The sequence below is a fragment of the Nerophis ophidion genome, linkage group LG07 (genome assembly GCF_033978795.1).
Source record: "Nerophis ophidion isolate RoL-2023_Sa linkage group LG07, RoL_Noph_v1.0, whole genome shotgun sequence".
Taxonomy (NCBI): domain Eukaryota; kingdom Metazoa; phylum Chordata; class Actinopteri; order Syngnathiformes; family Syngnathidae; genus Nerophis; species Nerophis ophidion.
This window is the reverse complement of record NC_084617.1, coordinates 30,450,488-30,478,348: the sequence shown is the minus strand read 5'-3', so window position 1 is coordinate 30,478,348 and position 27,861 is coordinate 30,450,488. Positions and strand designations below refer to the sequence as shown.

Sequence of the window (27,861 nt, the reverse complement as noted above, 5' to 3'; positions counted from 1 at the left end):
GTTTCTATATATATTTATTGTGAGAAATCATTAAGATGATCAGTGTTTCCACTAAGATAAATATCGTTAATTATTAATAAATACATAGAGTTATAGGTAAATTGACCAAATTGGCTATTTCTGGCAATTTATTTAAGTGTGTATCAAACTGGTAGCCATTCGCATTAATCAGTACCCAAGAAGTAGCTCTTGCTTTCAAAAAGGTTGGTGACCCCTGATGTAGATGATCATCTTGTTGATGTAGATCAGGGTCCCCAAACTATCCGGCCCGCCAGCGCCCAAAATCAGGCCAACCGGAAGTCTGTAGTTTTAAAAAAAAAAACAGTTTTTAAAAAAATATTTTTGCAGCTGTAGCTGATCATATTGTTGATGTAGATCAGGCGTGTCAAACTCAAATACAGAGTGGGCCAAAATTTAAAACCGAACAAAGCAGCGGGCTAAGGTTGAACAAATTAACCTTTTAATAGGGACCCAAACAAGTTTTGCATTGAATCTTGAACAAGCAAGGCTTACAGTATATACATTTATAGTGACATGCAAAATCGAGTTTCAAATAATAATAATAATTAAAAAATATCAATGGCATATCAAATAAAATTTAAATAAAAATGGAATGCCTCTTTTCAGCGGCGGGGTTGAAGTGGACGGGGTTTGGTGATAGCGGGGGGTGTATATTGTAGCGTCCCGGAAGAGTTAGTGCTGCAAGGGGTTGTGGGTATTTGTTCTGTTGTGTTTATGTTGTGTTACAGTGCGGGTGTTCTCCCAAAATGTGTCATTCTTGTTTGGTTTGGGTTCACAGTGTGGCGCATATTTGTAACAGTGTTAAAGTTGTTTATACGGCCACCCTCAGTGTGATCTGTATGGCTGTTGACCAAGTATGCGTTGCATTCGCTTGTGCGTGTGTATAAGCCGCATATATTATGTGACTGGGCTGGCACGCTGTTTGTATGGAAGAAAAGCGGACGTGGCGACAGGTTGTAGAGAACGCCAAAGGCAGTGCCTTTAAGGCCTCCCCCCAATATTGTTGCCCGGGAAGAAATTCGGGTGGGACACTGAACTTCGGGAGTCTCCTGGGAAAATCGGGAGGGTTGGCAAGTAACAGTATTAGCGGTGAATGCGGTGTTACAGCAGCGGGCCAGCTCTAATGTTAATTTGATATTGCCTCAAGGGCCAAGTGAAATTACACGGTGGGCCAAATTTGGCCCGCGGGCCAGAGTTTGACACCCATGATGTAGATAATCATATTGATGATGTAAATTATCATATTGTTTATGTAATGACCATATTTTTTATTTAAATGATTATAATATTGATGTAAATGATCATATCGTTGATGTTTGTATTGTTACTGTCGATGTTCGAATCGTTGATTCAGATGATCATATTGTTGATGTAGATGATCGTATTGTTGATGTAGATGATACTGTAGATGTTCATATCGTTGATGTAGATGTTCATAATGTTGTAGATGTTCATATGGTTGATGTCGATCATATTGTTGATGTAGATCAGGGGTCCCCAAACTATCTGGCCCACCAGCGTCCAAAATTCGGTCCGGGGGAAGTCCCAAGGTTAACATTTTTTTTAAACTATTTTTGTATGTTGATGATCATATTGTCTAAGTAGATGATCATATTGATGATTTATTCATGGGTGTCAAACTCTGCCATGTAATTTATTTTGGCCCTTGAGACAATATTGAATTAATATTAGAGCTGGCCCGCCGGTATTATACAGCGGCGGTGCATTCACCGCTAATTCTAATACTTGCCAACCCTCACGATTTTCCCAGGAGACTCCCGAATTTCAGTGCGCCCCCCCCGAAAATCTACCGGGGTAACCATTATCCCGAATTTCTCCCGATTTCCACTCGGACAACAATATCGGCGGCGTGCCTTAAAGGTACTGCTTTAGCGTCCTCTACAACCTGTTGTCATGTCCGCTTTTCCGCCATACAATCAGCGTGCCGGCCCAGTCACGTAATATATGCGGATTCTACACACACACACACAAGTGAATGCAACGCATACTTGGTCAACAGCCATACAGGTCACACTGAGGGTGGCCTTATAAACAACTTTAACACTGTTACAAATATGCACCACACTGTGAACCCACACCAAACAAGAATGACAAACACATTTTGGGAGAACATCCGCACTGTAACACAACATCAACACAACAGAACAAATACCCAGAACCCATTGCAGCACTTACTCTTCCGGGACACTACAATATACACCCCCACTACCAACAAACCTCGATTTTGCATGTCACTATAAAGTTATATAAGCCTTGCTTGTTCAATATTCAATGCAAAACTTGTTTGGGTCCCTATTAAAAGGTTAAGTTATTCAACTTTGGCCCGCGGCTTTGTTCAGTTTAGAATTTTGGCCCACTCTGTATTTGAGTTTGACACCCCTGATGTAGATCATCATGTTGATGTAAATGATCATAATGTTGATGTAGATGCCCATATTGATTGTGCAGTGTTACTTAACAAAAGAGAAGTGTGGGATACTTTTCTTGCTGCCTCATTTGTATCTGACTTTATTCATCCATCCATCCATCCCTTCTTCCGCTTATCCGAGGTCGGGTCGCGGGGGCAACAGCCTAAGCAGGGAAACCCAGACTTCCCTTTCCCCAGCCACTTCGTCTAGCTCTTCCCGGGGGATCCCGAGGCGTTCCCAGGCCAGCCGAGAGACATAGTCTTCCCAACGTGTCCTGGGTCTTCCCCGTGGCCTCCTACCGGTTGGACGTGCCCTAAACACCTCCCTATGGAGGCGTTCGGGTGGCATCCTGACCAGATGCCCGAACCACCTCATCTGGCTCCTCTCGGTGTGGAGGAGCAGCGGCTTTACTTTGAGCTCCTCCCGGAGGGAGAGCCCCGCCACACGGCGGAGGAAACTCATTTCGGCCGCTTGTACCCGTGATCTTATCCTTTCGGTCATGACCCAAAGCTCATGACCATAGGTGAGGATGGGAACGTAGATCGACCGGTAAATTGAGAGCTTTGCCTTCCGGCTCAGCTCCTTCTTCACCACAACGGATCGGTACAACGTCCGCATTACTGAAGACGCCGCACCGATCCGCCTGTCGATCTCACGATTCACTCTTCCCCCACTCGTGAACAAGACTCCTAGGTACTTGACTTTATTCAATGGATTTATATTATTTGGCGCAGCTTGACCATAGCAGTAGCAGGAGGGGATAGAAAGAAGAAAAAAGGAAGACAGAAGAGTAAACTGCGGGGACGAGAGGGGGATGAGACTGAGACACGCGCCCGGCAGAGGACAAGGCACGGGAGAAGCAGGAGACAACCAGCCCCCAAACCAGTGAGAGACCACACACCACGCGAACAGAAAGACGAGAGACCCAGAGACTTCCCACAGCTGGACAGGAAGACCGACCCGCCCCACCAGCAACCAGGCTCCAAGAGTCCAACCCCCACCCCAAGAGAGCGAGTCAAAACTAACTGTAACTTTATGCTATTGTGTTGTCGCTAGGATTTAAATCTCCTAGTTTGTCAGGGAAGCTAGCATAGCACACATCATATTATTTATGTTAGAAGCCGTTTTTTGACATACATTTGACGCTATGTTATCCTGTTTTCATGCCAGTTATTGTCCACCATGATCCATGCAGACACAAAGAAATACAAAAACTTTCATCTTTATTGAGGAATTAGGGACTAAAAGTGACTTATTTGGTTTTGTTTGAAAAAAAATAGATAAAAAGGTAGAAAAAAACAATCCATCCCAGATGGTATCATAATCAGACTAAATGTATCAGACTTGCTTGGTGATCATCTTCATCATCTGCAATGCCATTGGTCCTTGATCGGAAGGAATCTGACAGGAAATACAAAGATGAACTTATTTGATCAAGAAAAGGTGACCTATATGGTCATGTGAACACCCCGCCATGTTGGCAGTGTGTAAGGTAAAGACATGTATCGCACTAAAGGGAATGATATCACCAGCCTGGATCAAATGATGAGTCATACTGCTCCGTTAACGTCAGAAATCTTAGCCGACCTTTATTGAAAGAAGCATGACGTCGCAGCAGTCATGGAAACATGGAATTTAATTTGTGTTTCTATTACAAAAAATATTTTTGACACTAAACTTATGGAACTGAATGTTGTGTGAGTGTTGTCAACTCATTTTTATTTTCTTTTACAAATTAGGCAGACGATTACAAAATTGTGAGCAAAATTTGTGCGGTAAAAAAATCAGTGTAGAAGAAATCAAGGCAGAAAAAATTGTTCAAAATTCAAGACTTACTTCCTGTAAATTAAGACTGAAGCAATCGATTCTGTCTCAGAAACAGACAATCAGGTGAGTTTTGCACTCTGAACCCTTTTTTTTTTGGCACCGAATTTTGAAGCAATACATTTTTTTGCACTGCATTTTTAAGCAACACTTTTTTTGGCTTTGAATTTTTTTTTTGCACTGAATTTTGAATAAACAGGTTTTTTAGCACATTTTTTTTAATACTGGATTTTTAAGCAACACATTTTTTTGGCACTGAATTTTGAAGCAACATTTTTTTGCACTGAATTTTGAATCAACAGGTTTTTTGGCACTCAGTTTTTTGTACTGAATTTTTAAGCAACACATTTTTTGGGCACTCATTTTTGAAACAATATTTGTTTTGGCACTTAGTTTTGAAGCAACACTTTTTTGGCACTGATTTTTTTTGCACGGAATTTTGAAGCAACAATTTTTTTGGCACTGAATTTTGAAGCAACATTTTTTTGGGCACTGAATTTTTTGCACTGAGTTTAAAAGCATCACGTTTTTGGCTCAGTTGCATAAACTTAGAGTCCAAAAACAGCTATGGTATTAAAAGGCACCAATGGAGGAAATTAAACATTTTATCGCAGGTGTTATTATTATTTTTACCATTATTATTATTATCATCGTCATCATCACGGTAATGTTGAATGGGTTCAGAAAGTTCTTATAATAACCACGCTGAAATATTTTAATGGACTTATTTTGAAAGCCTTAGTGTCTTGTGTTGTTGTTAGTATTTAAGCTAACTAGCAATTGTCACGCTAGCTGCTTCTCTAGGAAATGAGCAGTATGATTATTTTCAAAATGTGGTCATCAATTCTCAGATAATTGACATTTCAAACAATAATACCAAGTGTCAAGATTTAGTAGTTCTAGCAGTTACCATAGCAACACACATGCAACCACACCGGTCCGGCCCTTCAAGAATATTCCAAAGTATACAAAGGTGACTTCCTGATTTATACGGGACTATTTGCTATTGGAGTTCATCTTACCATGTGACCTGCTTTGAGGATCCAGTAGAAGGAGAAGTTCTGGAAGGACTTGACAAAGGCGCCGGTAACCCCTGGGGAGGCTGGGTCATCCAAAGCCGTCCACCTGAGCTTGTTAAAACCGGGAAGCCCCGCCCACTCCAACCTCTGCAGCCACAACTCCTGACCTAAAATAGTCCATCAAAAAATGATATCAACATCAACAAATGTTAACCGCTGTATCGAATCGTACACTGCATCAAATCCTTTGCCTTTTCAAATACATCTTTTTTTTAAGAATGGTATCGTAACCTACATATGTATCATTGATTGATTGATTGATTGAAACTTTTATTAGTAGATTGCACAGTTCAGTACATATTCCGTACAATTGACCACTAAATGGTAACACAAGAATTGTCCATCACAAAGACGTGTAACAAACTGATTAGCATTAGCAATTTTACATGGCAACAACATTTGGTCCTAATAACTACAATCTGATGTGTAACCAGTACAATACTTACAGTATTTACACTTTGTAGGGCACAACAAGAGGTATGAAGCAATATGTGGTCCTAAAAACTCCAATCTCCTGTATAACAAGTACAATACTTACACTATTGATACTTTGCAGGGCGCAACGACAGACATTGCAACAATACTTAGTCCTAAAAACTTCAATCTGCTGTGTAACCAGTACAATATTTACACTAGTAATACTTTGTAGGGCACAACAACAGACACGGCAACAACATTTGGTCCAAAAAACTACAATCTGTTGTGTAACAGGTACAATACTTACAGTATTAACAATTTGTAGAGTGCAACAACAAACACTTGTTATATTGATTGAACAAATTATACACAGTAGTATGTAGTATTAAGTACATGTTATAACCAGTATGTAGTATATAGTACACGTTATACCCAGTATGTAGTATAAAGTAAATGTAGTATAGAGTATATACATTACCAAGAGTGTCCACTATCAGGTCCAGCTGTCCGTTATAAACAGAGACGTTAACGCCCGCAGTCAGCAACTGATCCACCATGTGGACCACCGGCTTCATGAAGTCTGCTGCCATGGAACTGAAAACTTGCTCAGCCTGACCTGGAAACACAAATACTTTGTACTCTCACTACTTTATACTCTCACCACTTTGTGCTCTCTCTACATTGTGCTCTCACTATGTTGTGCTCTCACTATGTTGTGCTCTCACTACTTTTTACTCTCTCTACTTTATACTCACTACTTTATACTCTCACTATGTTGTGCTATCAAAATGTTGTGCTCTCACTACTTTATACTCACTATTTTATACTTTCACTATGTTGTGCTCTCATTACTTTATACTCTCACAATGTAGTGCTCTCACTACTTTATACTCTCTCTATGTTGTGCTCTCACTACATTGTGCTCTCACTATGTTGTGCTCCCACTACTTTATGCTCTCACTACTTTATACTCTCGTTACTTTATCCTCTCACTATGTTGTGCTCTCTCTACATTGTGCTCACTATGTTGTGCTCTCACTACTTTATACTCTCACTATGTTGTGCTCTCACTCTGTTGTGCTCTCACTACTTTATATTCTCTCCACTTTATACTCTCACTATGTTGTGCTCTCACTATGTTGTGCTTTCACTCTGTTGTGGTCTCACTATGTTGTGCTCTCACTACTTTATACTCTCTCTACTTTATACTCACTACTTTATACTCTCACTATGCTGTGCTCTCACTACTTTACACTCACTACGTGTTGCTCTCACTACTTTATACTCTATCTTGTGCTCTCACTGCGTTATACTCTCATTACATTATACTCTCCCTATGTTGTGCTCTCACCACTTTATGCTCTCTCTACTTTATACTCACTACTTTATACTCTCACTACATTGTGCTTTCACTACTTTATACTCTATGTTGTGCTCTCACTATGTTGTGGTCTCACTACTTTATACTCTCACTCCCAGAGGGTGGTCAAGGGGGTTGGGTCAAATGCAGAGAATAATTTCACGACACTTAGTGTGTGTGTGACAATCATTGGCACTTTAACTTTCTCTGTAGCACTCATCGAGGGTGGACGCTCATTTTTCCTCTCCCTTATCTCTCCTGCTTGCTTCTTTGTCTTGTCTAAACTTTTTTTGTTGCCTCTTTTTGCACTACTCTCCAAATCAACATTGGAAATATTTAACTGGCCTCAACAAAATTGACAAGATCTTGGGTTTAGGGGAACCTGCTTGTCGTGACGGAGGGGTTGTTGCTGGACACACGACAGACTCTTGGAGGAAGAAGGAGTGCCGCGTGCCTGGCGACCCTTTTCAGTCAATGACGGAAAGATATCTACCTATTCGGAATTATGACAACAGGACATCTGCTGATTGCTCTGGTTTGTCGACAAATTGGAAGTTGCTGGCAGTCTTCAAAGTACCCCAAAGCTGCGACAAATGATGGATGCAGAAGAACTGTGGACACTCTTGTGATTTTGGATCACATCGAACTGTCTGTCCCGCAGGTCTGAGGGCCAGTCATAGACAATTTAGAGTGAAAAGCAAATTTTATTTTCACTCGTATACAAAACATTCTAACTTGGATTGTTTCCCTGACTTTGAGACTCTCCCGAAGGACAGTGCAGCGAAGACACAACAAACTCCCTTCTTGTCTCTCATGGACACACACCTGTTGTTATTGACTTTGGATTAGCGAATGCACGAACATCAAGGCAGCGGAACAGAGACACACTGCAGGCTTACACACAAACATGCATCCGCAAAAATATACGCCACACACATACATAACCCACGCCCCCCAATCCAACATCCTCGACGCAAATCCCATAGGGGTGATGAAAGGATGGTCAGGGCCTGAGTGCTGCGGCCTACCACCATGAACCCGCACTCCCTTCCCTCTGTTGCTAGATATCTCGAGATGTATGTTGTAATATGTATACGTGCTTTGCTGTGGAGGTTTTTTCCCACTCCAGACTGGGTCCCCTTAGGAGCCCGTTCTATATGTATTTTTTTATTCATCCTTCCCCAGCGTTTTACCTTTTTCCCCCCATCTTTTACGGGGCGCCTTTGCGACCCATCAACGTTCCTGTTCTGTAATCCTGTACACTATTTGTTTGTCTAATCTTGAATGGGTTGGTGCTGAAAACAAAGTTTTGTTGTACTTGTGCAATGACAATAAAGACCTATCCTAACTTTAACTACTTTATACTCTATATGTTGTGCTCTCACTACTTAATACTCTCTCTATTTTATACTCACTACATTATACTCTCACTATGTTGTGCTCTCACTACTTTATACTCTCTCTACTTTATACTCTCACTACTTTATACTCTCACTACGTTGTGCTCTCACCACGTTGTGCTTTCACTACGTTGTGTTCTCACTACTTTATACTCTAGATTGTGCTCTCACTACATTGTGCTGTCCGTAACTGTTGCTACTAATAATTATTATAATTTTTTTTATTTCTCTAAAACAGAATAACAAGTTAAGTTCATAAAAGGTAATTCAAATCAAAATGCATAAAAGTTCATAAGAAGGCTATATTTAAGTTACTATGGTTAAAAATGTCAAATTATGCCTTTTTGTTAAGTTTGTGGGCATACTTTTATTTTGGAGAGTCTTGTTTGGTCTGTCGTCTGATGTAAGGAAGCTACTTCTGGGTTTTGAGTAAACACAAGGACTTTAAGCGTTTGGGCTATAATAGCCTGAAGATCACAATTTCCTCCTAAAAGAAGCATGCAGGCCAACGAGGTATTTGTTTGTCATTTCTGTTTGTATTTTACTTTGGCAAAATGTTTGATCCACATGCTGTGCATGTTGTTATTTTTGTGTTTATAACGTTTTATTTCAGTTTTCACGGTGAATTTGAAGGGAATGAAGCCTTCAAATAAATCAGTTCAAGAAAGCCATTGTGTCTGTGCTGTTTGGTGGGAGTTACACTCTCACTACTTTATGCTCTCACTACTTTATGCTCTCAATAGAAGCCAGTACTTTTCAGTAATTTTTACTCAGTACTTTTTACTGTGGTCAAATATCAATATGGCTAACGGGCAATATTCACTGCTAAAATGTTGTTATCGTATCAGACCTGAAAAAATACCAACCAGTTTAGTTCCTCGCCAATTCTATTTGGACTGTTGTAAGATGTATATACGGTATGTAGGTATAAATATGTACATGTAAATATAAATATGTAAATATGGACATGTAAATACAGATATTAAATACAGACATGTAAATATAGATATTAAAAACAGATATGTCAATATGGATGCATGTAATGATGTAATCACCTCCCCAGGTGACGTTCTGTGGAATGATGCCCAGTTTGTGTCGAATGGCTCCATTCATCAGCTGACTCAGAGACTGTTTGTGAAGAGGTGCAAGGTGTCTTCTGGCCAGCAGGGCTGTGGGAAATTGGACAAATATGAATACAACTGGAATGCATGAGGATTTGTTTTGGGTTATTTATAAGTTCTCATAAAAGTTGTTCATTAATAAGTCACGATAAGGAAAAATTAAAAGAAGATTTGATGACAGTAACAATGAAATAAAAACACTCGAGAGACATTTCTTCACAATAAAATTCACATGCAGACAAAATTAATAACACAAATCTGTCGGCATTGCAAATGAAAATATGTTCTTCATTGTCTTACCCTGGATAAATACATGTTAAATATATAAATACATGTTTAAAGTACATGTTTATATACTATATTACCCAGAAGGCTTAGCGCTGTAGACAAAAAAGAAAGTAGGTGTGCGCTACAACAATTGATGTTTGATCATAAGTAGTATATTGTTACACCTTGTTGTCTACACACAAGAAACAAAGACAGATGACTAACATTAGTGAATGAATGACATTAGTGAGTGAATGACATGAGTGAGTGAATGACATGAGTGAGTGAATGACATGAGTGAGTAAGTGAATGACATTAGTGAGTGAGTGAATGACATGAGTGAGTGAGTGAATGACATGAGTGAGTGAATGACGTGAGTGAGTGAGTAACATGAGTGAGTCAATAACATTAGTGAGTCAATAACATTAGTGAGTCAATAACATTACTGAGTGAATTACGTTAGTGAGTGAACAATATTAGTGAGTGAGTGAACATTAGTGAGTGAATAACATTAGTGAGTGAATGACATGCATGAGTGAGTGAATGAGGTGAGTGAGTGAGTGAGTAACGTGAGTGAGTCAATAACATTAGTGAGTCAATAACATTACTGAGTGAATTACGTTAGTGAGTGAACAATATTAGTAAGTGAGTTAACATTAGTGAGTGAATAACATTAGTGAGTGAATAACGTTAGTGAGTGAGTCAATAACATTAGTGAGTGAATAACAGTGAATGACTAACGTTAGTGAGTGAACAACGTTAGTGAGTGAACAACATTATTGAGTGAACAACATTAGTGAGTGAATAACAGTGAATGAATAATGTTAGTGAGTGAACATTTCTGAGTGAACATTAGTGAGTGAATAACAGTGAATGAATAACGTTAGTGAGTGAACAACATTAGTGAGTGAATAGTATTAGTGAGTAAATAACATTGAGTGAATAGCATTAATGAGTGAATAGCCTTAGCAAGTGAATAACATAAGTAATGTTAATAACATGAGTAACGTTAATAACATGAGTAATTTTGATAACATGAGTAATGTTAATAACGTGAGTAATGATAATGAGTAATATTAATGAGTGATGTTCCTGAGTCATATTAATCCAACTGAATGAAGACTGTTACAAGTTGAAAAAAAAGCAGCAGACAGTTGAGTGAAAGGCAAGAAAAGATGCAGTTTGTGTGCTTACATATTAAGTTACTTCCCTCTGAAGAGACATCATCCGACTCCTGAGAGAGGATGTTGTAGAAGTTAACTCCGTTGGTGTTCTGAAGAAAAAACATCAGATGAGAAAAGAAACATGACATTCCGAGTCGGACATCAGCTATAAACATCATAAAGTTGTGTCCCAATTCAATTTTTTTACTTTCCATCTTGCAATTACCCAAAATGCAACCTTGACTATTGGCCGATTTGAATAATTCATCATTTAATTTTTTCTTTCACGCAGTAAGTCGAATGATGCGGACACGTTTGTTACTGGATCATTTCTAATACGCTTCTGCCTTGGAGACTTCGCAAGTGTAAGTACTATGTAACTACAAACCCCGTTTCCATATGAGTTGGGAAATTGTGTTAGATGTAAATATAAACGGAATACAATGATTTGCAAATCCTTTTCAACCCATATTCAGTTAAACATGCTACAAAGACAAGATATTTGATGTTCAAACTCAAACTTTTTTTTTTTTGCAAATAATATTTAACTTAGAATTTCATGGCTGCAACACATGGCAAAGTAGTTGGGAAAGGGCATGTTCACCACTGAGTTACATCACCTTTTCTTTTAACAACACTCAATAAACGTTTGGGAACTGAGGAAACTAATTGTTGAAGCTTTAAAAGTGGAATTCTTTCCCATTCCTGTTTTATGTAGATCTTCAGTCGATCAACAGTCCGGGGTCTCCGCTGTTGTATTTTACGCTTCATAATGCGCCACACATTTTCGATGGGAGACAGGTCTGGGCTGCAGGTGGGCCAGGAAAGTACACACACTATTTTACAGATGTGTAAGATACCCATACCTAGGGCACTAATGCACCCCCATACCATCACAGATGCTGGCTTTTGAACTTTGCGTCGATAACAGTCTGGATGGTTCGCTTCCCCTCTGGTCCGGATGACACAATGTCGAATATTTCCAAAAACAATTTGAAATGTGGAATCATCAGACCACAGAACACTTTTCCACTTTGCATAAGTCCATCTTAGATTATCTCGGATCCAGAGAAGCAGGCGGCGTTTCTGGATGTTGTTGATAAATGGCTTTCGCTTTGAATAGTAGAGCTTTAACTTGCACTTACAGATGTAGCGACCAACTGTATTTAGTGACAGTGGTTTTCTGAAGTGTTCCTGAGCCCATTTGGTGATATCCTCAGAGGTGGGTAGAGTAGCCAGATATTGTACTCAAGTAAGAGTAGTGTTACTTTAGAGATTTATTACTCAAGTAAAAGTAAGGAGTAGTCATCCAAATATTTACTTGAGTGAAAGTAAAAAGTATGTTGTGAAAAAACTACTCAAGTACTGAGTAACTGATGAGTAACCTGTTTGTTTAATGATTATGGCAACAAATAATGCACAAAAACATAAAAATAGCAATGAGCAAATTCATAGCCAGGAATATCTCTTAAGCAACTAAAACAATAATATATATTAAATAATAATACATTAAAATAAAAAAAATTAAGGCAAACTGAGCCACAATAACTTAACAGCACCATAGGCTCAGTAGGCATTCATCGATTGATTGATTGATTGAAACTTGTATTAGTAGATTGCACAGTACAGTACATATTCCGTACAATTGACCACTAAATGGTAACCCCCCAATAAGTTTATCAACATTAATCAATTACTTAATAAATGACCAAGTCGAGGTGATCTACCTCATATATACATACACACACATATCATGTATATATATATATATATATATATCCATCCATCCATTTTCTACCGGGAGCAGGTCTGTCCAGTGACTAATTAGGAGCAGGTCTGTCCAGTGACTAATTAGAAGCAGGTCAGTCCAGTGACTATTTAGAAACAGGTCTGTCAAGTGACTAATTAGGAACAGATCTGTCCAATTAGGCCGTCCCCCACCGAGGAAGAAAACGCTCAGAAAGTGAAAGAAAGGACAACAGCAGGGACAAAATACTGGGGAAGGCAGGCGGGCAACAGAACAGAATAATAACTAGTTTAGGTTTTATTGTGTGCTTAGCTGTTAGCTTCTTTTAGCATGCAGCCAAGCATGTTTACCTTTTTAAAATGACCTGACAATCATGTTCCTCAAAAACACATCATAGAACGCCCTGTGTCACTTCCATTCATTCCTTTTTCCATGTAAACACAGACGAAGTCATATTAACCTGTAAACACGGATGATGTTAAACTAACATGTAAATACGGATGATGTCATACTAAGATGTAAGGACAGATGATGTCATACTAACATGTAAAGACGGATGACGTCATACTAACATGTAAACACGGATTATGTCATACTAACGTAAACACGGATGAGGTCATATTAACCTGTAAACACGGATGATGTCATATTAACATGTAAAGACAGATGACGTCATACTAACATGTAAAGACAGATGACGTCATACTAACATGTAAAGACGGATGACGTCATACAAACATGTAAACACGGATTGTGTCATACTAACATGTAAACACGGACAATGTCATATTAATCAGTAAACATGGACAATGTCATACTAACATGTAAACACAGATGATGTCATATTAACCAGTAAACACGGACGATGTCACATTAACCTATAAACACGGAAAATGTCATACTAACATGTAAACACGGATGATGTTATACTAACCTGCTCGATCACAGTTTCCGCCACAGACCACAGCTCAGTAGCTTTGTCAAAGTGTTGCTGCTCGACAGCATCTTTCACTGCTTCTGCTGCCTTCTTCACCTGGTTGAGGCCGTTGTCATCCAGCAGTGACTACAGACAAGTCAAGACAATCAGTGCAAAGTCAGAAGTAAGATCCATAGCATTGTGTCTTGTTGTCACTTACAGTTGCATACAGATATGGGCCCCATGTCATCACGGAGTCTGTGACAAAAGGTAAGATTGTGACATCAACACTTGGACAACATGGACTTCTCTTCTTTGCTGTCCACAGTAAATTTTACATTTTTTATATTACAGATGGTGTAAAGAGAGTTCCAAATTGGTCAATACATGCTAAAACATCCACATCTCAGCCTACTAAACTCATGTTTAGTGAGCAGAATAAGGAGTGCGATACATTTAGCGTTCAGAATATATGCTGACCATCACAAAGCCCACAGCGCTGGGAGGAGAAGATGTAAATAGAACTATTTAGCTCACGCAGTGTGATATACCAAGACTAAAACTCAACTGGGCAAGCTATTTTTCATCTTTATTTAGCGCGTGTGAATAGTACATGCAAAGTGACAGTGACACAGAGCAACCAATGCTTGGCAACATATTTAAAATAAAAAAAAATACTAAACTAAAAACATATGTGTACACACACACATATATATATATATATATATATATATATATATATATATATATATATATATATATATATATATATATATACACATATACATATATTTATGTGTATACATGTATATATATATACACACACACACACATACATATATATATATACCATCCATCCATTTTCTACCGCTTATTCCCTATTGGGGTCGCGGGGGGGGCGCCTATCTCAGCTACAATCGGGCGGAAGGCGAGGTACACCCTGGACAAGTCGCCACCTCATCGCAGGGCCAACACAGATAGACAGACAACATTCACACTCACATTCACATCCCCAGGTACATGTCTTTGGAAGTGGGAGGAAGTCAGAGTAGCTGGAGGGAACCCACGCATTCACGGGGAGAACATGCAAAGTCCACACAGAAAGATCCCGAGCCTGGGATTGAACCCAGGACTGCAGGACCTTCGTATTGTGAGGCAGACGCACTAACCCCTCTCCCACCGTGAAGCCCTATATATATATATATATATATATATATATATATATATATATATATATATATATATATATATATATATATATATATATATATATATATATATATATATACATACACACACACTCACACATATACATATATATGTGTGTACATGTATATATATATATACACACACGCACTTATATATGTGTATACATCTGTATATATATATACAAACACACATATATATATACACAAACACATACTTAAATACACACACATATATATATATATACATACAAACACACATACATATATATACATACATACATATACACAGATATATATATATATATATATATATATATATATATATATATATATATATATATATATATATATATACACACACACGCACACACACTTATTGGATTCACTTTTCTGGTTTGTTCATTGTTGTGATATGTCGTTCAAGTGTACACACACCAGGTATGGTAGGGCAGGGGACTGATACTAACCCACAGGGGAGATCCAGGAGTCACCGAGTGCCACACCAGCAAAGTTGCACCTGAGATCTCCTCGAGTGACAGCCTACGGTAGAAATGTACAACAACAACATCACAATAACAAAGTTGCCTGACGAGCCAAGGAGGTAAGAGTCAAACATGACTCAGCAGTAAAAATATAATATTCATACTTAGTTGGAAGTATGGATGTTCCCATCAGGGTTTATGTTGCAGACACCGATACTGATCATCCATGCACCGATATCATTACATGTATCAACTGTAAATGTGTTTATGCTGAGTGCTATTGACACTGGAACAATATCAACACAATGTTTCAACTAGGCCCCTGACCACTTCTAAACTAGTTCCAGATATCTAAAAGAGTTCCCCAACTACTACTAAAATAGTTACCTAATATTTAAACTAGTTAATTATCTATAAATAAACGAATTGTACAAACCCTGTTTCCATATGAATTGGGAAATTGTGTTAGATGAAAATATAAATGGAATACAATGATTTGCAAATCTTTTTCAACCCATATTCAATTGAATGCACTCAAAAGACAAGATATTTGATGTTCAAACTCCAAATTTTTTATTTTTTTTTCCAAATAATAATTAACTTAAAATTTCATGGCTGCAACACGTGCCAAAGTAGTTGGGAAGGAGCATGTTCACCACTGTGTTACATCACCTTTTCTTTTAACAACACTCAAAAAACGTTTGGGAACCTAGGAAACTAATTGTTGAAGCTTTGAAAGTGGAATTCTTTCCCATTCTTGTTTTATGTAGAGCTTCAGTCGTTCAACAGTCCGGGGTCTCCTCTGTCGTATTTTACGCTTCATAATGCGCCACACATTTTCGATGGGAGACAGGTCTGGACTGCAGGCGGGCCAGGAAAGTACCCGCAATCTTTTACTACGAAGCCACGCTGTTGTAACACGTGGCTGGGCATTGTTTTGCTGAAATAAGCAGGGGCGTCCATGATAACGTTGCTTGGCTGACAACATATGTTGCTCCAAAACCTGTATGGACCATTCAGCATTAATGGTGCCTTCACAGATGTGTAAGTTAGCCATGCCTTGAACACTAATACACCCCCATACCATCACAGATGCTGGCTTTTGAACTTTGCGCCTATAACAATCCGGATGGTTATTTTCCTCTTTGTTCCGGAGGACACCACGTCAATAGTTTCCAAATATAATTTAAAATGTGGACTTGTCAGACCACAGAACACTTTACCACTTGGCATCAGTCCATCTTAGATGAGCTCGGGCCCAGCGAAGCCGGCGGCGTTCCTGGGTGTTGTTGATAAAAGGCTTTCGCCTTGCATAGTAGAGTTTTAACTCGCACTTACAGATGTAGCGACCAACTGTAGTTACTGACAGTGGTTTTATGAAGTGTTCCCATGTGGTGATATCCTTAACACACTGATGTTGGTTTTTGATGCAGTACCGCCTGAGGAATCAAAGGTCCATAATATCATCGCTTACGTGCATTAATTTCTCCAGATTCTCTAAACCTTTTGAGGATTTTACGGACCGTAGATGGTAAAATCCCTAAATTCCTTGCCATAGCTCGTTGAGAAATGTTGTTCTAAAACTGTTCGACAATTTGCTTACAAAATGGTGACCCTCGCCCTATCCTTGTTTGTGAATTACTTAGCATTTCATGGAAGGAGCTTTTATACCCAATCATGGCACCCACCTGTTCCTAATTAGCCTGCACACCTCTGGGATGTTCAAAATAAGTGTTTGATGAGCATTCCTCAACTTTATCAGTATTTATTGCCACCTTTTCCAACTTCTTTGTCACGTGTTGCTGGCATCAAATTCTAAAGTTAATGATTATTTGCACACAAAAAAAATGTTTATCAGTTTTTACTTCAAATATGTTGTCTTTGTAGCATATTCAATTAAATATGGGTTGAAAAAGATTTGCAAATCATCGTATTCTGTTTATATTTACATCTAACACAATTTCCCAACTCATATGAAAACGGGGTTTGTATAACATTTAAACCAGTTCCCTAATATTTAAACTAGTTCTGTAACTACTACTAAATTGGTTCTGTAATATTGAAACTATTTGCCTATCTACCACTAAACTTGTTATTTAATATTTAAACTAGTTTCCTATCTACTATTAAATTAGTTCCCCAGTATTTAAACTACTTTCTATAAACTACTAAACTAGTTCCCTAAAATTCAAACCATCCTTATTCGACTATGACAATCCTGGAGATTAACACGAGGATTTTTAATGAACTGTTGAGGGGCACAGTTTCAACTCCCAGGCTTTCAAACAGTCCCCGGTCATACTTCTACTTCAAACAACACTTTCACTTTAGACTCCTAGGCCTTTTCCTGAACTATGGCAGAGTGGCAAGATGTAGCAAAAACTGACTATGTGATTGGAACAATAATAAATGTACATTTGTGTTTCCAGCTGTTGACACTTTCATTTTGGACTGTTGTAGGCCTTTTTCCTGAACTATGGCAGAGTGGCAAGATGTAGCAAATACTGAGATGAGATGGTAGAGAAAGAACAATAATAATAACAAATGAACATCTGTTGATGTGGACATTTGGACTGTTAGAAGACAAAGAAGTCAACAAAGATGACTGACTTACCTTTGTGACTTCAAGGGAGATGGCGGCTGCCATTTTTCCTCCATAGGATTCAGAAAATATGAAGAAGGGTATTTTCTAGTGGAAACAAAATCATTACTGTTATTGTCAACATCATGTAAACATGATGTACAGTACACGTCATGTAAACATGGTGTACAGTGCACATCATGTAAACATTGTGTCCAGTGCACATCATGTAAACATTGTGTACAGTGCACATCATGTAAACACACATCATGTAAACATTGTGTACAGTCCACATCAGGTAAACGCACATCATGTAAACATTGTGTACAGTGCACATCATGTAAACATTGTGTCCAGTGCACATTATGTAAACATTGTGTACAGTGCACATCATGTAAACACACATCATGTAAACATTGTGTACAGTCCACATCATGTAAACGCACATCATGTAAACATTGTGTACAGTCCACATCCTGTAAATGCAAATAATGTAAACATTGTGTACAGTGCACATCATGTAAACATTGTGTACAGTACACATCATATAAACACTGTGTACAATGCACATCATGTAAACATTGTCTACAGTGCACATCATGTAAACACACATCATGTAAACATTGTGTACAGTGCACATCATGTAAACATTGTGTCCAGTGCACATCATGTAAACATTGTGTACAGTGCACATCATGTAAACATTGTGTACAATGCACATCATGTAAACACACATCATGTAAACATTGTGTACAATGCACATCACATAAACATTGTGTCCAGTGCACATCATGTAGACACAGACCATGTTAACATTTTGTACAGTCCACATCATGTAAACATTGTGTACACTGCACTTATTCCAAAATGGAATTAATTCACTTTTTTCCTCAAAATTCTACACATAATATCTCACAATGACAACGTGAAATGTTTATTTAGAGCTTTATGCTTTTATATATATATATATATATATATATATATATATATATATATTTTTTTTTAACTAGGAAATAAAACGTACATAAATATTGACAGCCTTTGCTCAAAAGTGAGTTCAGGTGCATCTTGCTACAACTGATCATCCTTGGGAAGTTTCTAGAGCTTCATTGGTATCCACTTGTGGTAAATTCAGTTGGTTGGCGATGATTTGGAAAAGTACACACCTGTCTATATTTGGCAGAGCACAAACCAAACATGAAGTCCAAATAATCCCAGTTGAGCTCACAAATGATTATAGGGTATTGTGTGTAGAATTTTGAGGACACAAATGAATGTATTTCATTTTGGAATAAGGCTTTAACATAACATGTGGAAAAAGTGAAGTGGATGTACTGTATGCCAAACTCTGTAAAGCATGTTAGAAACTAAAAGGTTACCAATTTTAACTTGAAATATGCTATTTAAGCAATTTTAGTCCACCCAAACACCGAGTTTCCTCACCTGGAAGTCCTCCATCTTTGAGAAGAAGTGTTTGAGGAGCACCAGCATGTCTGAAGCCACCATGTCAACGTCTGTGGCGTAACAATCCGGCCTTTCTGCGTAACTAAAACCAGTTCCGACTGGATTGTCCACAAACAACACGCTGGCTGCCTTCACCTGCAACAACCAACACAAAATTTCATTTTTCTTCTATTCACAAGAACTAAGTTGATCTTAGCTTGGGAAGTTACACACAGATCACATGACCATCACCGGTACAGACCTCTAGAGAACAAAACCAGAGAGTACTTTAACGTTACTTTTCAGCAGGACTGGACTGAAACACTTGAGAATTGTACTCTAGGTTTGTAAAGAGGCAAAAAAAATCCCATTATTAATTTATTGCAGGAGGGTCCAATCTTTACCTCAAGTCTGCACCGTACTGAAGCACAGTGAGTCCATAACGGATGTTCATATGCTGCTGATGGTGTGTTTGACGGAGAAGCAGCTGGACGGAGATAACGTAGAAGTTCTCTCTCTGAGGTAAATACTGTGTAGTATTTTACAGTGCTGCATAAAACTACTGTACTACATTCTATAGTATTGTTTTATACAAAATGTGTTATCTCAAGTGTGTTTTTCTTTTTAAAAGCATTGTACTTGTTAAAATTGTCATGTTTTGGGAGCCGAGCACCAATTAAAAAATTTTCAGATTATATTGACAAACTGTGTCACAGAACTAAAACATGCTGAGGTGCTACTGTATTGATTTTATTGTTTACTACCTTTGGTATGACTGTATTGTTGTGTTTTTCTTACTATCATTGGTATTCCTGTATTGTTTTGTTTTTTTAATATCCTCCCGGTAAGGTTTATTCAGGTGTACTGGAGAGGAGGCTACGGCGGATAGTCGAACCTTGGATTTAGGAGGAACAGTGTGGTTTTCGTCCTGGTCATGGAACTGTGGACCAGCTCTATACTCACTGCAGGGTCCTTGAGGGTCCATGGGAGTTTGCCAAACCAGTCTTTGTGGACTTGGAGAAGGCATTTGACCGTGTCCCTCGGGACGTCCTGTGGTGAGTGCTCAGAGAGTATGGGGTACCGGACTGTCTGATTGTGGCGGTCCGCTCCCTGTACGATCAGTGTCAGAGCTTGGTCCGCATTGCCGGCAGTACGGCGGACACGTTTCCAGTGATGATTGGACTTTGCCAAGGCTGTCCTTTGTCACCGATTCTGTTCATAACTTTTATGGACAGAATTTCTAGGCGCAGTCAAGGCGTTGAGGTGATTTGGTTTGGTGGCTGCAGGATTAGGTCTCTGCTTTTTGCAGACGATGTGGTCCTGATGGCTTCATCTGGCCAGGATCTTCAGCTCTCACTGGATCGGTTCGCAGCAGAGTGTGAAGCGACCGGGATGAGATTCAGCACCTCCAAGTCCGAGTCCATGGTTCTCGGCCGGAAAAGGGTGGAATGCCATCTCCGGGTTGGGGAGGAGACCCTGTCCCAATTGGAGGAGTTCAAGTAACTCGGAGTATTGTTCACGAGTGAGGGAAGAGTGGATCGTGAGATGGACAGGCGGATCGGTGCGGCGTCTTCAGTAATGCGGACGCTGTATCGATCCGTTGTGGTAAAGAAGGAACTTAGCCGGAAGGCAAAGCTCTCAATTTACCGGTCGATCTACGTTCCCATCCTCACATATGGTCAGGAGCTTTTGACCGAAAGGACAAGATCACGGGTACAAGTGGCCGAAATGAGTTTCCTCCCCGGGTGGCGGGGCTCTCCCTTAGAGATAGGGTGAGAAGCTCTGCCATCCGGGAGGAACTTAAAGTAAAGCCGCTGCTCATCCACATTGAGAGAAGCCAGATGAGTTGGTTCAGGCATCTGGTCAGGATGCCACCCGAACGTCTCCCTAGGGAGTTGTTTAGGGCACGTCCAACCGGTAGGAGGCCCCGGGGAAGACCCAGGACACGTTGGGGAGACTATGTCTACCGGCTGACCTGGGAAAGCTTCGGGATCCCCCGGGAAGAGCTGGACAAAGTTGCTGAGGAGAGGAAAGTCTGGGCTTCCCTGCTTAGGCTGCTGTCCCCGCGACCCGACCTCGGATAAGCGGAAGAAGATGGATCTTTGGTACTACAGTATATTTTTTTTTTACTATCTTTGGTATTACTGTATTGTTGTTTTTTTTACTATCTTTTGGTTATTGTCAAAAATCTTAAAAGATGAAGTTCAAACAACTTACCCAACTGCTCTTTCTTGGTTGTAAGTCGCTATCCAGAGGTCCGATCTCCCCAAAGTTCCCAAAACCACTTCCTGAACCTCCTGGTCCACCCTAAATACACATCATCAGAAATACTTTAATTACATATATTTTATAGTCCACTTTAAATACTCATGTTTAGCCTCGTCCTTTAGTGATAACGCGACTTGACAATGATAATGACACATACGATACGAATAAATGTTGTTTATTTTCCACAAAGAAGGTGATGATTATTAACTGTGTGAGCATGTTTCAAAGGATGGACCAAATACAAGTTACCTTATTACAACTGCAAAGGTGTTTTACCTGCAGCCACATGACCAGAGGGACTTCCTGGTACTTGACGGACTGACTGTCCGCATAGTAAAGCCACCAGAACATGTGCGCCCCATCTCGTACTTCCACATAGTCCCACACTTCTTCTCCCACCAGTGGAGCCGTGGAGCCTGCAAACAATTCAATAATATTTGTCGTCATGAGGTGGATTCACACCAATAATACTTTAAAAACTCTATCAACATGTTTTTAAATACACATATCATAAACACATTTTGTAAATAAAAAACATTTAGAAATAGAAAATAGGGTTGTACAGTATACCGGTACTAGTATACTATCACAGTACCAATGAATCAAAAACGGTACTGTACTCCGTTTGAAAATTACCGGTTTACGAGCAGAGGAGCATGTTCGGCAGCGCACACGCACACAGAGTACTAATAAGCAGACACAGTGTGTAGACAGAAAAGGGAGAATGGATGCATTTTGGCCTGAAAACTAAAGATAGAGGTGAAGGTATAACACTGTAACGCCCTCAGGAAGAGGTGCTTTAAGACATTGCTCGCTAGCTCGCAGCTAACGTCCACCCGCATTCGGCAGTGTTTTAGCTACATCTAAATCACTAATCCTTGTCTCCATGGCAACAAATAACGAAAGTATCTTACAAGTATCATTATCACTAGAGGACGAGGAAAAACTAAACATGCTTCACTACACACCGTAGGCGAATACAATAACTCACCGCTAACAACAAGCTCGCACACCTAAATGTAAACAAATGCCATGGGTGGATCTACACCTACACCAATATACCAAGTATATTCTCGATACAACAACATTTTTTATCGTCACAAATTTTTTTTCATTTTTAAAAAATTCATGTTATGTTCATAAAGTCAGGAAATACGTCCCTGGACACATGAAGACTTTGAATATGACCAATGTATGATCATGTAACTATTTTGTATTGGATCCATACCTAAATTTGTGGTATCATCCAAAGTTAATGTAGTGTCAAACAACAGAAGAATAAGTGATTATTGTATTTTAACAGAAGTGTAGATAGAACATGTTAAAAGAAAAGTAAGCAGATATTAACAGTAAATGAATAAGTAGATTACTAATTCATATTCTACCACTTGTCTTTAATAATTTTGACAAAATAATAGAATGATAAATGACACAATATGTTAACGCATACATCAGCAGGCTACTTAGGAGCCTTCGTTTGTTTACTCACTACTAAAAGACAAATTGTCTTGTATGTTCACTATTTTATTTAAGGACTAAATTGTAATAATAAACATATGTTTAATGTACCCTAACATTTTTTTGTTAAAATAAAGCCAATAATGACATTTTTTGTGGTCCCCTTTATTTAAAGAAGTACAAAAAAGCACCGTAGTACATTTTGGTACCGGTACCAAAATACTGGTATCAGGACAACCTTAAGACAAACACGATAACTTTTGTAAAAACAATAAAATTTTGTATTTATAAAATCGAAAACATAATAGAGAAATGTAAACTATTTATAATAGAAATAAATATCAACTCACTTAATATTTAGTATTTGTATTATACAGATAGTTTTTTTAATGTAAAGAATGTGACCCCAATGTGGTCCCAATGTGACCCTAATGTGGTCCCAATGTGACCCTTATGTAGTCCCAATGCTATCCTATTGTGGCCCCAATGTTATCCCAATCAATCAATCAATCAATCAATCAATCAATCAATGTGAAGTGAAGTGAATTATATTTATATAGCGCTTTTCTCAAGTGACTCAAAGCGCTTTACATAGTGACACCCAATATCTAAGTTACATTTAAACCAGTGTGGGTGGCACTGGGAGCAGGTGGGTAAAGTGTCTTGCCCAAGGACACAACGGCAGTAACTAGGATGGCATAAGCGGGAATCTAACCTGCAACCCTCAAGTTGCTGGCACGGCCACTCTACCAACCGAGCTATGCCGCCCCCAATCAATGTTTATTTCTATAGCCCTAAATCACAAGTGTCTCAAACGGCTGCACAAGTCACAACAACATTCGCGGTAGAGAGCCCACATAAGGGCAAGGAAAAACTCACCCCAGTGGGACGCCGATTTACATATATACACACTTTTATGTATTATACGTGCACACCCATATACATTATACATATACATATATATATATATATATATATATAAATATATATATACATTATACATATACATATATATATATATATATATATATATATATATATACACATATATACATACATACACACACAATGTGGCACCAATGTGCATGTGATGTCCCATAAGAAACATATGTTTAATGTACCGTAAGATTTTTTATTAAAATAAACCCAATAATGCCATTTTTTATTCGAAATACATTTTGGTACCTGGACAACTCGAAGAGAAACAGGATAAGTATTGTAAATATAATTAAATCTAGTATTTATAACAGTGGTTCACAAACTTTTTTCAGTGATGTACCCCCTGTGAACATTTTTTTTAATTCAAGTACCCCCTAATCAGAGCAAAGCATTTTTGGTTGAAAAAAAAAAAGAGATAAAGAAGTAAAATACAGCAATATGTCATCAGTTTTTGATTTATGAAATTGCATAACAGTGCAAAAATATTGCTCAGTTGTAGTGGTCTTTCTTGAACTATTTGGAAAGAAAGACATAAAAATAACGAAAAACGTTTTGAAAAATAAACAAGTGATTCAATTATAAATAAAGATTTCTACACATAGAAGTAGTCATCAACTTAAAGTGCCCTCTTTGGGGATTGTAATAAGAGATCCATCTGGATTCATCAACTTCGTTCTAAACATTTTTTTCACAAAAAAATAAATCTTTAACATCAATATTTATGGAACATGTCCACAAAAAATCTAGCTGTCAACACTGAATATTGCATTGTTGCATTTCTTTTCACAGTTTATGAACTTACATTCATATTTTGTTTAAGTATTATTCAATTAATATATTTATAAAGTAGAAGCATTTAAGTCTCACCTTAAAACTCATTTGTATACTCTAGCCTTTAAATAGACTCCCTTTTTAGACCAGTTGATCTGCCGTTTCTTTCCTTTTTCTTCTATGTCCCACTCTCCCTTGTGGAGGGGGTCCGGTCCGATCCGGTGGCCATGTACTGCTTGCCTGTGTATCGGCTGGGGACATCTCTGCGATGCTGATCCGCCTCTGCTTGGGATGGTTTCCTGCTGGCTCCGCTGTGAACGGGACTCTCGCTGCTGTGTTGGATCCGCTTTGGACTGGACTCTCGCGACTGTGTTGGATCCATTGTGGATTGAACTTTCACAGTATCATGTTAGACCCGCTCGACATCCATTGCTTTCCTCCTCTCCAAGGTTCTCATAGTCATCATTGTCACTGACATCCCACTGGGTCATTATTGTCACCGATGTCCCACTGGGTGTGAGTTTTCCTTGCGTGGGCCTGCCGAGGATGTCGTGGTGGTTTGTGCAGCCCTTTGAGACACTAGTGATTTAGGGCTATATAAGTAAACATTGATTGATTGATTGATTGATAAAGGATTTTTGAATTGTTGCTATTTTTAGAATATTTAAATGAAAAAAATCTCACGTACCCCTTGGCATACCTTCAAATACCCCAAGGGGTACGCGTATCCCCATTTGAGAACCACTGATTTATAACATCGAAAACTGTATAAAAAATATAAAATATTTATTATAGAAATCTATATCAATCAACTTAATAGTTAGTATTCGTGTATACAGATATATTCTTCTTGAATAAAATACATGAGAATAATTTTACACAATATAGAATAAACATGTTTTTTTTGGGGGGGGGGGGGGGTTATAACTTGTTATAAGTGACAAAGCGCATTTGTGTATGATCGAATAACATGTCCAATAAATAATTATTTTTACAATATATGAGATATGATATAAAAACGACCCTGAAATTAAGTACACAGTATGTCCGAGCTCACCTGTGACTTTAATAAGTGACACGTTGTTGTTTTTAGGCACATTTGCTATAACTATCTTTGCCACGCCGAGACAAAACAAGAGAAATGCACAACGTTGTATTAATAAACACCTCTGTCTAGGACTAAAAGGTAAAGCTGGTAAACATTTAAATCTTACCTTTGCCGACGATGAGCACAAATAAGAGCCACACAAATGCGCGACATGGAAACATTTTGTGTTGTCTAGTTTTTGTGATCACGTGACATCACTCAGCGTCAGCTGACATATTATACTTCCTCTTCGTAGATTTCTTTTTTTTTTACTTGTATTTATAAATTTTAACATTTACAGACAGAAGAGAAACAATCATCGAAATAAGTACAAAAATCAGTACAAAACAATACAATATAGAACAGCGCCGGGGGGTTGTAAAATCAAAGTGACTAAAATAAAATACCCAAAATTATATACATATAATAAACAAAGTGCAAAGCCATAGGCTCAATCAATTTCAGTAAATTACTTAAATTTGGAACACAGCATCATCGTTTTCACAGCTTTTTTGTTGTAGAGAAGCTCTTTGTGTATTTCCGGTTCTCTGGAAATGCGTTACAAGGGAAGTGACGTTCTCTTCGCGCAGGCGTGCGACGACAAGGTCTTCCCTATCCACACCAGGACCGCCATAGTCATCTTATAAGTAGACGCAGCATTGGCTGCTGTGACGCGAGAAATTGGGCCGCCATCTTGAAGTGGTGATGAGGAGCCGGCGAGCAGCCTGAACTGACAGTTGACAGGTAGAAAACAAAGATGCCGGGCTGGTGTTCAGCGTTTTCCTGCTCAAACGAGTAGACTGTTGAAAATAGGAATCGGAGGATTACTTTTCACAAGTAAGATTTAACATTTAACATTATCTTGTGAAAAGAATATTACCACAGAGTTGAGAAGGAGCAAAAGATCTTCAACAGTACTGAAATCGTAGCCGCTAGCAAGCAAGAGTGGGACCATACTCTTGTTGGACAAACTTGTTTTAAAAAGTTTGGAATTTGAACCAACCCATGTGTATTTTGAGTATGTGTGTCTCAGAAATGGGCTTCACGGTGGCAGAGGGGTTAGTGCGTCTGCCTCACAATACAAAGGTCCTGCAGTCCTGGGTTCAAATCCAGGCTCGGGATCTTTCTGTGTGGAGTTTGCATGTTCTCCCTGTGAATGCGTGGGTTCCCTCCGGGTACTCCAGCTTCCTCCCACTTCCAAAGACATGCACCTGGGGATAGGTTGATTGGCAACACTAAAAAAATTGGCCCTAGTGTGTGACGGTGAGTGTGAATGTTGTCTGTCTATCTGTGTTGGCCCTGCGATGAGGTGGCGACTTGTCCAGGGTGTACCCCGCCTTCCGCCCGATTGTAGCTGAGATAGGCGCCAGCGCCACCCGCGACCCCGAACGGGAATAAGCGGCAGAAAATGGATGGATGGATGTCTCAGAAATGGTGCAGTAAGACTAAGATTTGCATATTCACCGAATATGCAAGAACAAATTTAAAAAACATTTGGTCAATTACCACAAAATACTTAGAACTTTAATGGCATTCATAATACATGCACTATTGTTGGGATTCAAATAGTGACCTAGAGCAGTGGTTCTCAAATGGGGGTACGCGTACCCTGGGGGTACTTGAAGGTATGCCGAAGGGGTACGTGAGATTTCTTTTTTAAATATTCTAAAAATATCAACAATTCAAAAATCTTTTATAAATATATTAATTGAATAATATTTCAACTAAATATGAATGTAAGTTCATAAACTGTGAAAAGAAATACAACAATGCAATATTCAGTGTTGACAGCTAGATTTTTTGTGGACATGTTCCATAAATATTGATGTTAAAGATTAAATTTTTTGTGAAAAAATGTTTAGAATGAAGTTCATGAATCC

The 27,861-nt window shown here is 38.7% G+C and overlaps 1 protein-coding gene across 2 annotated transcripts; it reads right to left on the bottom strand.

Moving 5' to 3' along the window:
• Positions 1 to 133: 133 nt before the first annotated feature.
• On the bottom strand, positions 134 to 26,268 carry scpep1 (serine carboxypeptidase 1). 2 transcript variants are annotated; one of them, XM_061905920.1, is made up of 13 exons: positions 26,109 to 26,268; positions 22,003 to 22,142; positions 21,676 to 21,765; positions 19,459 to 19,614; positions 18,049 to 18,123; positions 15,420 to 15,492; positions 13,965 to 14,002; positions 13,763 to 13,891; positions 11,113 to 11,191; positions 9,586 to 9,699; positions 6,249 to 6,386; positions 5,297 to 5,460; positions 134 to 301 (listed from the first exon to the last, which is right to left on the bottom strand). In XM_061905920.1, the coding sequence occupies exons 1-13, from the start codon at positions 26,161 to 26,163 to the stop codon at positions 260 to 262; spliced, it is 1,293 nt and encodes a 430-aa protein (XP_061761904.1). In that variant the 5' UTR covers positions 26,164 to 26,268; the 3' UTR covers positions 134 to 259. The 2 variants fall into 2 exon arrangements, with proteins under 2 accessions (XP_061761904.1, XP_061761903.1); XM_061905919.1 differs by lacking the exon at positions 134 to 301 and adding an exon at positions 3,657 to 3,851.
• Between the last annotated feature and the right edge of the window lie 1,593 nt (positions 26,269 to 27,861).